Raw genomic sequence first — 11,221 nt, 5'->3', positions numbered from 1 at the left:
ACCCACAGAACCATCCAAATTTTTACACTGTTAAAATCTGTGAAAAAAACACACCTGACCTGTGCATGTGGCTTCATTCTCCATATGAGAGGTATCTTCAAGCTGCCATCACCAAAAAAGCCTTTTATATAAAGTATTAAAGATGACGTGTTCAATACTTGTTTTCCCTGATGTATGTTAATATATTCCAGTGACCAGGAAAATTAAAGTTTTGAATTTTAGATGCATTTTGAGCTGATATGTTTGGCAGTTTATTTGAAAAAAAGAAATCGACTATAAATGGCCATAAAATGGGATTAATTTTCTTTTTGCCTTTTTTCTTTTCGCTTCCAACATTTTTTTGATGAAATATGACCTAGGCATGTTTTTTGACAGGCTTCGTGAGATTGTCTTTTAAACTGCCGGCACCCTGTGGACCTTCACCATCTGTACTTCTAGGGCCCGAATTTCACCTTATCACCCCATTCCTCTTCTTTCTCTCTCTCCTCGACCTCATCCCCTGAGACGCTTGATTGCAGCACATGATTAACTGGCTCAACATGCAATCTAAACCCAGCACACACGGCTCCGCGCAGGCCCACAGCTGGTCTTCAGAAGAATCCAAAGCTGACTTTTTTCTCCACTCTCCCAGGGAGCACTGAAGAAAAGGAGAAAACCCTTCAATTATGGATGGAGGTCAGAGAAAGAAAGTGAGAGAGAGGGAGTGAGGAAGGAAGAATGCAGGAAGACAGAATACGGCTCAAGTTCCTGGCGTTTTTCTCGCATGTCTTAAAGCTGGAAGCCACAGCGGCTTCTATGGGTAAGAGCTCCAGCTTAAATGGGAACCAAATGTTTGTGTAAGGCTTTCCTCGGTGCGAGTGCACTGTTTGTTTTTTGAGGCGGCTGGAATTTCTCCACCGGCTGCCAGGCTATTCTGTGGGCGGTTCGAGAATCCTCGCGGCCCTTCTTTCGCTTCACAACTGAGCCCGTTGCGTGGCGCTGAGGGGATATTTTTTGCACCTTATTTGGGAGATGGGTGTTATGACAACAAATATCATCACTGCAGCATGGTGCGCTTAAGGTGTTCATGTGTTTTGTGTGTTGTGAAATCATCTGCCAGAATGGAAAATGTAATCATCTTTCCAAGTGTTGAAAAAAGCATCTGCTCAGCACAAATTTCCCCTATTTGATTCAAAAAGTTGCACAGTTGATCAATAACTAAGCTGTATTCACACACAGAAAAAATTGATAAATATACAATATTCAAAAATGGAAAATATTCAATTCATGTTTATTTTATAGCGCTTTACAATGTAGATTGTGTCGAGGCAGCTTATTATAGTAGTCTTAGTAATTTGAAAATGTTTCAGTTCAGTTTAGTGTGGTTTAATTTGCACTACTGAAAGTCCAAACACTGAAGAGCAGATCCATTGATGAGCAGCTCCACAAGACCCAAACTAAACAAGCCAAACCAAATTTCACCAATTGATGAAAGTGAAGGAAAAAACCCTGAAGCGACACCGGGGCATGACCATTTCTTCTCTGGCCAAACCTCTTGTGCAGAGCAGCAGTCTAGGCACCGGAGGCTGGAGAACGCTGGATGTCCATCGTGGAGAAGCTGCAGGTGTAAGTAGGTCACCGGCGAGGTTCATACTTTATTTTGATGGTCCATTTGTTGAATTTATGTTACATTGCATATACATGGTAACTAATTCTCATTAGATTGCAAATAGACTGTTAGGTTGGGGTTGGGGTTAGGGTTAGTGTAAGTTAACATGTTCTTGACATGCAAGGTTTCTTATAGTCAGTTAAATGTCTGTTGAAAGAGCAGTATCAACAGATGTTAAGCAAACAATCTACTAATACCCAAATAAACCATCAAAATAAAGTGTTACCCCACAGAATCAATATAGAAAATCGTCTGTCACTGGGGTCTTTCAGGAATCAGTCTCATGCTCTTAATATCTAAGCATCTGTAAATTTTACTGTTTACAATTATAGGACACTGTACTCTGAGAATAATTCAAGTGTTTAAAACATTGTCGTCATTTACTCAACCTCTTTCCTTTTAAAGAAGACTTTAGTTCATCTTCAGAACACAAATGAGTAAACTTTTAAGCAAATCTAAGAGGTTTTGGACCTGATGGGTCATTCTTACCTGTCGAACATTTGAGCTTATACTATAAAGATATAAAAGTTCAGCTCTTCTAAGGACACACAAACAATAATTAGAGAGTATAGATAGAAGATCAATAACGGTTGATTTGCATACATGAACTGACTTCATTGGTTAATCCTGAAGCTCCAGTATATGCATGACATATGTTGAAGTATACATTTATATAATCTAGTTCTAAATTATATTTATATATATATATATATATATATATATATATATATTATATTATATTCTTTGGTTTTTAATTATATAATTTAATTAAAAACTCCAGCAGCACAGGTGACAGAGACGTTAAGGCCCGATCCCAATTCCATTTTGTACTGCTTCCCCTTCCCCGGGCTACAAAATTTATCCCTAAGAAATGGGACAGCACTACAACACCTGCACATGTCATCACGATCTCTTACTTCATATGAGATTGGTGATCGCGACTGCTGTAATTAATCCAGTTGTCTTATTTTTTGGTTCTTCAGGAAATCACCAAAAGCAAATATTATGTTATCATAACGATAAAATGTGGCAATAAGATTGTAATTGTTCTGTGCATTTATATCGTGGCCATATTCATCTATGTAAACACACAAAAACAACATTAACATTGTACCAGACACTAAAAAGGTAATTCCCAGCCACTAGACTTTTCTGACAGGGTATTTGAGTGTCACTGAGTGTCAGATATGAAAGTAAAGTATAGTTGATATGATAGTAAGTATAGTTGTGGGACTACTTTACAGGAGTTATTATTAAGGATAGCGAAAATTTTTAGGTTTTTATTATAGCAGGTTTTTTTTTTAAAGCATGACGGTAAAACACAAAAGCGTTATGAATGTATTAAAACATATGCTTGTTTCAAAAAAAAAAAAGAAATCGTAATAATGACAAAAAATACAGATTTGTGCATCTCCTGACTTCCATGTGCATCCATGTTGCCGTTGTAGATTGTGTATTCTGGGAACTTTTCTTACCCCTTGGTTTCGAGTGTGGTCCTGAAAAATTTCTGTCTCAAGGGCTATCTAGCCCTTCCTCTTAGTCCTACGCCTTCAAGCTAAAGACCATTGGGACACCCCTACCCCTTCATGTGACGATGTGTAGGGGAAACGGCTTATGGGGTTGGATTGGGATTGTCTAAACTTACAGTATTGCCTTTCTAAGCACTGGCAGATCTCAAGGTGATGCAAATACTATGGGCAGGGCCTCAATGACTAATGCCTTAGTCTCTGGGTGATTCTAGCTGGTAAAGGCAGGTGAAACCTCAGGATCTATTCAAGACTCTAAGACAAGATTTTCAACTAAAGCTTTTCATGCCCATTTTCTATACGCTGCCCCTCCCATAACACGTAACACATAGGACGACTCTGTCTAAATTAGACTCGATAGACTTGCAGACTGTTGTTAGACTGTAACTTCTTTGACTGTGGACTTCTTGAAGATGCTGTTTGACTGCAGAACAACCAACATGTCTCAATAAAGAATTCTGCTTGTAATGAGACTCCTAGACTGGGTTTTTCATATTTCCAACACATGCAAGAATGTCTCTCATTGACTCTCTTGTCAAGCAAGCATGGTTGAGCTTTATTGCCCAAAACTGAATGTTGTATGTTATATGTGTGCAAAAGCCTAAAAAAATCTGTTGAAATTCTAAAATGGTTATACATCCTCAGACTTGGATGAAACCACTTGGTTCTTGTGGATTTAATATTGTTATTGTCTTTTTATATTAGTTTTGAAGTGTCATGCATTTTTGGACTTTTTTTGTACATAAAATTGGAATATATACATATAAAAAAAATTTTTCTCCAAGTCAATCGCCTTTCTTTATATAACACTTTATACAATACAGATTATATCAGAAAGGATCTAGAGGCAATAATTGAATTAACTATTTGTAATTGTGAAATTTCATTAATGTGAAACAATTTAAATTCAACACTGAACATTTATATGAAATTAAAACTAAAATTTATTACACATTTTTTGTCACAGGGAAGGCATGCATCCTGAAATGTCTGCTGGCCATTCATAAGATCTTCCGAGAGAATGATCCGGCCTATATCCTCAATGACCTCTACATCACAGACTACTGCATCTGGATCCAGAGGGTTAAGTATGTTCTATACAGCACACTGTCTCATTATTCTGCCAACCTTAATGTAACTGGTCCTGTTCTGATTTTCTGCTAATCATACAGTTCATGAGTCCCTGCTGAGCTTTAAAACTCAAGTTCATTAAAGCAATAAGCCACAAGAGATGAGTATTACAGTTTTACAAGGAGTAAGGCTTCTTGTTAAGAGAATATGTTAAATATTCATATGCGCATACATACAATTATGTGCATTTTACATCACACTCAAAAGGGGAAAATATGATATTATATTTTGCACAAATAAACATTTAAAAAGAAAGACATACACTTGCATTATAGTTAAGCACATATTCATTCAATTTTCAGTTTAATCTAATGCATGCTCATGTTAAATGATTTTTTTTTTGACCAAATACATTGTGTGAGTTAAAATGATGAATGAATGAATTTGCCTTTTGTGCCGAAAGGTCATGTTCCATGGAGGTATTTTCTAAATTTTTTTCTGTGAACATATCCAAACTCAATTTTTACTTAAGTTCTTTGGAAAACTTTAAAGGAGATTTTTACAGTATTTTACTTCATTTTTTAGGCTTAGATGGTTTTCTTTAAGCCTCAGATTCCCGGTTTTGGAATAATTGTTTTTCTGCCAAATATTGTCTTATCCTGGCAAAGATGTTAATGGAATTCTGATTTATTCAGCTGTCAGGTGATTTTAAAATCCCAATTTTTTATTGAATGTCCCAATAAGGTTTTTTTTGCCCTCGAGTCAGAGTCTGAGCCATTTGATTTTGTGTATCTACCGATTCCTAAACCTGATCCGATATAATACATCAAAAAGAATAAAGAAGAGCGAAGAAACAGATCCAGGATGTTTATTTTTTTTTATTTAATTCACCTTATTTTAACATTCAACAACTCTGTTAACAAACAGAGCACTTCTGTGAGGTAGCTTGAACAATCACGGAATAAATAACATCAATTCTTCACTTTTTGGACTTTAGAAAACACTCTCATTCACACACATACACTACGGGCAATTTAGCTTATCCAGTTTACTTGTACCGCATGTCTTTGTACTTGTGGGAGAAACCGGCGCGCCCGGAGGAAACCCACATGAACGCAGGAGAACATGCAAACTCCACACAGAAATGCCAGCTGACCTAGCTGAGGCTTAAACCAGCAACCTTCTTGCTGTGAGGCGACAGCACTATCTGCTGTGCCACCGCGTTGCCTCTTACAACAGTAAATATATATATATATATAAAAAATTAATATAAAAACAAACACCACTTCAACTTAAATTACCCAACTTAACTTTATAATACCTCCAGACCGCAGACATACTCACGTTTTGTGCTTCAAGCTGCTTCAGTTTTCTTCTTTGCCAGCATCTAACTGATAGTGTCTCTGCAACAAAGTCATGTCATGCCGCACACGTTACTGTTTCTGTGTGAAGTCAAGAAAGGATCAGGGTGGGGCCAAGTAGAAGCGCTCACTCTCATCGCCTGAGCTTTTCAAGGAGAATGCAAACTATTACAATTGGCTTAAGACTGGCAAGAAAAATTAAGCACATGCGTCAACTAGCAGAACTTGGGAATGTAAAAAGTAATGTAAAGAAAGAGGTCTAACTCTGTGCCACCGCATAACTATAGATGTGTTAAAAATAACATATATGTTCGAGTCCTGATTCGGGATGTAACATCCAATTCCAATTGAGTCTAAAACCACGTGATTGGGTCTGATTTCTGATCACGTGATTGGATCTGGACATCCCTCCTTATGACGGATTTTGTGGTTCAGGGTCACATATTAAAAGTAGTACAACAAATACTGTCATGGTGTGTAAAACGCTGCTATAGGCAAAATACAATCACACAATAAATATTCTAAACAATAAATGTGCAATTAGGTATTGTACTTAATAATTATTTTAATGTATTAGTTGCATTATGGTAATGAGAAATGAAGGAAAACATTCTTATTTTGACTTGCACTAATTAAAGTAAAATCACAATGGTTCCAAAAGAAAGCATTATTTTATCTGAGCAAAACATTTCTCTGTTGATTCTTTCTTTGGGGTTGTGACATTGTCCAGACGTAATTTTGTCAGCTTTGGCATGGATTGACCTTGTAACGCATGAAGTAAAACAGAGTACCTTAAACCAATAAGCAGTAGTAGACAGCATAACACAATTAACACAAATAATTACGTTTTATTTCATCTTTTTGTTGTTGTTGTTGTTGTGGTTCCATCTCCGCTAGTTAAACACTTGAACTTGAATCACTATGAATGGTATTGCAATCATGATTTCTTCATTTTTATAGTATTTTTTTTAAAATCACTTCCATGTTTGAAATGGGAACTACAGCCGGTGCATAATTCAGTAATGAGATCTACTTCCCAGGCTGGTGTGCAGCTTAAAATGGTGCGTTTGTCTATAAAAAGTCCAGCTGAAAATGTGCATCTGAAGTCGTAGGCCCAGTGCCCAGACGTGAAAAGCATCCTGCGGGGATTACACCGTAATTTTTCGTCCCTGTGTTTTGCCAAAGCGTAGATTTTCTGGCAAGAATGTGGCCTTGACAGCTAATTAATAATGAATGTGTAAAATAGCAGAGTTTAAACCAGCCTGTTTTTTTTTTCCAATGACACAAAGGGAGGAAAATAAAGGAGAAATTGGCTTTTTATACAGAGACTCTTTGTCCGCAATCCACAGAAAAGCTGCACAGTTCCATTGAAAAATTCAGTCATGCTTTCTAGGCCTTCGGGTTATGAAGGGCAAATTTGATAATGGATTGTCGTATCTTCATTCCCTCCCCCTTGAAATAAAATTAGCATATTATTTCTTTTAAAAATAATGACTTCTAAGCATAGTCCTCCGTCAATCACCAAATACATTATCTGAGACATCAGTAGCAATGATCAGCGATTGAATACCTGTGTTCCTCAATGCACTTCATTGAGCAGAACAAAAGAAAGCCAGACCGGAGAGCTGCTGAAAAAAGGGCAGGATAAACGACAGCACTCTAGTGCCACTGATGTATCTTAGTCATACTTGCCTTGAGGCATTTGACATCTCTCAACATCATGCTGAAAATTGATTTCCAGTTTGCATGCTTTTAGAGTATCTTTAGTCGTCTTGAAGCAGCGCCGAAACTTTCCTTTTGAGTAGAGACAAAGCCGCTCTTGTCATGGGAAGTGACTGCAGGAGACTCGCTCCTCCTTTTAAGTGCTGGAGCGTTTGATCAAATCCCCACTGCTCTGGTTTGTGTAGACAACTCCCTGTTATCATTGTAGGTTTGTTGTGACAGCGTTTTCAACATCTGACATATCCTCTGTCAGATTATTTAAACAATTCTCTTTCCCAAAAAATCCTCCCAGAAGGACGCCCCAGTCCAGTTATCAGAGCGGGTTATCTTTGGCTGCATTCACAAGTGCGGTTGTCAGTTTAGTGTTAAACTGCAACATTTTGGAGTGCAAAAGAAGAATTCAGATTTTTTTTTTCTTTTTCACATGGCATTTCACACATCCATCTGTCTATCTGTTGTTCTTTTTTTTCTTCATTCCGTCATACTGTCTATCATACAGTTTATAAGTCCAGTATTTTCCATCTATGTCATTCTATATTTACATTAAAGTCTGCACGAACTGGAAGCTGCAACGTTTTTTATTTATTTTATTTATTTTTTCATATTGTGATGTGCACGGTTCCTAGAGAAATGAAATATTGAATGAGAAAAGTGGGTGTGACTTGTTTTTTCAACTGCGAGCTGATTGGATGTAGTAAAGTAGGCACTTCATGCTGAAAGATCAGGAGAAGGGTTTAGGGAGAGTCATTACAACCTAACAGACACCTCCTTCTCACCATTTCTGTTTGCTGTCAAAACTGACAGTTGGAGGGGCCAATTCCTCACACAGATGTAATCTGAGATGTGCATTTTCAGATTTTAATTTGAGATTATAGGACAGACCTTTTTTTTTTCTTAATGACTTGCACAGACGAATTGTTCACCACAAAACTAGCAATGTGAGCTAATAAAATCATGTGGTTAGTTTTGATTTCATTTGTACTTTCATCTTTTTATTATGCTGTTATATTCATCCGTCTTTCCATCCATCCATCTGCTGTTTCATGTCTCCAAAGCCCTGTCATTCTAATTTTCTCATTTTCTTGATTGTTCTGTCTATCACTCTCAGTCAGTGTTGGGTTAATTCATTCAAAAAGTAATTAATTGCCAATTACATCAGTGAAATTAAATGATGTTTTTCTAAAAAGTCATGTAAGTACTTGACTTAATTTCCCAAAAATCCCACTGCATAGACAATTGAAAAACTTACTTTTAAAAATTGAAGGCAAACAGGGCCTTTTTACTGTATTTAAGAAATAATTAAGAAAAGTTAAACATCGGGCAGCATGGTGGCGCAGATGGTAGCACAATCGTCTCACAGCAAGAAAGTGACTGGTTTGAGCCCCGGCTGGGTCAGTTGGCTTTTCTCTGTTGAGTTTGCATGTTCTCCCCATGTTGGCGTGGGTTTCCGTTGGTTGTTCCAGTTTCCCCCACAGTGCAAAGACATGTGCTATAAGTGAATTGGGCCAGCTACATTGTCCGTAGTGTGTGTGTGTGTGTGTGTGAATGAGTGTGTATGGATGTTTCCCAGTGATGGGTTGCAGCTGGAAGGGCATCCGCTGCGTAAAACATATGCTGGATAAGTTGGTGGTTCATTCCACTGTGGTGAATTCAGATAAATAAAGGGACTAAGCTGAAAAGAAAATGAATGAATGAAGATAAACATCACAATGTACTCAAAGTAATGACCCCACATTTCATACACAGCCTATATTATAATTGATTGTTAAAGCATGTGGAATTTTCAGACAAATTTCAGACGAAAGACGAATTTCAGCAAAATACGTTTGTTTATCAAAAAATATATATATAGAAATAATTTGTTGATTTATGGTGTTTCTGTTGCTGTTTACAGTAATTATAGTAAATACACTTTAATTTTTAATTTTTAAATATTTTAAATACATTTTAACTAATTAAAAATACTTTATCTGTGAATAAATGACTTAATTACAGTAGCTAGTTACTTTGTAATCAAGTAAACCCAACACTGCGCTTCATTGCTCCATCCTTTTTTCTCTATTGTTCTATTTATTATTCTCTCCAGGGTTGTATTGCTCTGTTGTAAGGGCTGGGTGATTTGGCCTAAAATCAAAATCTTGATTAATTGAACATTTTAACCCGATTGCGAATAATGTTTTTTTTTTTTGGTTTTTTTTTGCCCTCATAGTTCACTGACAGGTTTTGTACAGTAAATATGCGCACATATTATGAGTCTTTTTGAGTTTTTGCATGAAGGGTGCATTAATTGATTTTAAAATAATTGAAGGAAACATACATTATCTGCTATGATTATTTATTGAACATCAAAAGTTGAACAACTAATAATAAAACACACATTGCCTAAAACTAACAGTCAAAAAATAAATAAATAACTTGCATTTGGAAACAAAATAAATTATTTTCAATGTTTTTCATATTAAAAGTGAAAATAAGCAGTATCTCTTCTAAATAAAATGACTCTTGCATATTCTGTAAATAATATTTTAAACAGTGCATTTTTTTTATGTTCTGTAAACAAATGTTTAATGTAAGTAATCATTTTAAAGTAATGGAAAATAAGTCGTCTCAAGGCATCTCTGGTGCAGCTTCCAATTATTGTCAATGTAGTGCAAAGTAAGGCTCAAGAAAGGGTTCATCGTCCTACTTAACCAGAGATCAGATGTGGCTGCAATAAACCAATGCAGGGTCTTGTGACTCAACACGCGGTAGGGAAAGTAATCAAATAAAAACCACCTGGAATAAAATAGATTGATTATAGGTTCTGAATGTCAATTTTGATTGCTTTTTAAATAAATGCCCAGCCCTATCTGCCGTTCTGCATTTAAATACTTCTTTATTTGTGTCATTCTGTTTATTGCTTCTAGTTGTGTTTAACATTCTCTCTGTCCATATTTAAAAATATTCTTTATCATCTTGTAGATTGTTCTGTCTGTTTTTACTCTTGTTTTGTATGTTTGCTCTTCCATTCTGTATGCTTGTGCTACTTTTGTTCTATTTGTATAAATCTCTAAAAAGCATGCAAAGCTTGTCTTAAAACAAATTAGCTTTATCTAGGTAAAAATTACAATTACTTGAAGTTCTTTAATTCAGATTCTTATGTTATTTTCACTTAAGGTCAAATTGTTCCTTAAGGTCCTGTTCCTAGAGGTTCTTGGTGTGAAATATATGGCGCAAGTGTTTCTGAATCCACCTCTGACTGTGTGATCGTAGCCTTTATGAGATCTCTGGATTATAGATGTTATCCACTCTCGTCTGTGGCAGCAGTTCCTCCTCGAATCTCTTATCGGCAGTCAGACACGATCAGCTGCTAGTGATAAATGGTGGGATTAATAAACGCTGCCCCTGAGGGATGATTGATAGTGTCTCTCTTCAATCCAACCAGCTTCTTCACTCTTCAAGTCCTCCCGGCTGCTGGTGTGTCTTGCTCAAATTTATGGCATCTTAAAGACTTCAAGTGTGATTTAAATCTGTGCGGACCCTCCGATCAACAACAAACAAAGTGGATTGAGTTGGACACTCCTCTTTCTGGCTGTTTGACTGACACTGCTTCATGAATTCACTATCTATCATTCTGATGGCAGCTTGCCTGACAACAAGCACCATTACTCAGTTCTTTTATATGGGCAGAGGAGTTTCAGGAAACTTGGGCTGTATCCATCTGCTATTGCAGAGGTTTCCAAATTTTCTTTATCTGAACCCATATGACCTACTTTATTTATTAAAATGATATTCTGCAATGATTTACTCATGCTTAGGGTTTTCCGAATGTTTTATCGAAACACTGAAATGTGCTTTTGAAGATTCTTCACATGCATTTCATTTTCATTTAAGACAAGTTGGTCCCCAACAAG

The 11,221-nt window shown here is 36.5% G+C and overlaps 1 protein-coding gene across 6 annotated transcripts in view; it reads left to right on the top strand.

Annotated features, from left to right (window-relative positions):
* The window catches only part of shq1 (SHQ1, H/ACA ribonucleoprotein assembly factor), a 74,217-nt gene that overhangs the window by 44,258 nt on the left and 18,738 nt on the right, over positions 1–11,221 (top strand). For 2 of the 6 annotated variants that reach the window (NM_001080600.2, XM_087255831.1), the window contains 1 exon segment: positions 4,142–4,262. In NM_001080600.2, the coding sequence (NP_001074069.2) occupies positions 4,142–4,262 (121 nt within the window). 6 annotated transcript variants of the gene reach the window in all.

Source organism: Danio rerio, chromosome 6 (genome assembly GCF_052040795.2).
Source record: "Danio rerio strain M-AB ecotype USA chromosome 6, GRCz13ab, whole genome shotgun sequence".
Taxonomy (NCBI): domain Eukaryota; kingdom Metazoa; phylum Chordata; class Actinopteri; order Cypriniformes; family Danionidae; genus Danio; species Danio rerio.
Note: the sequence above shows the minus strand (reverse complement) of the source record. Positions and strands in the feature narration are given on the sequence as shown.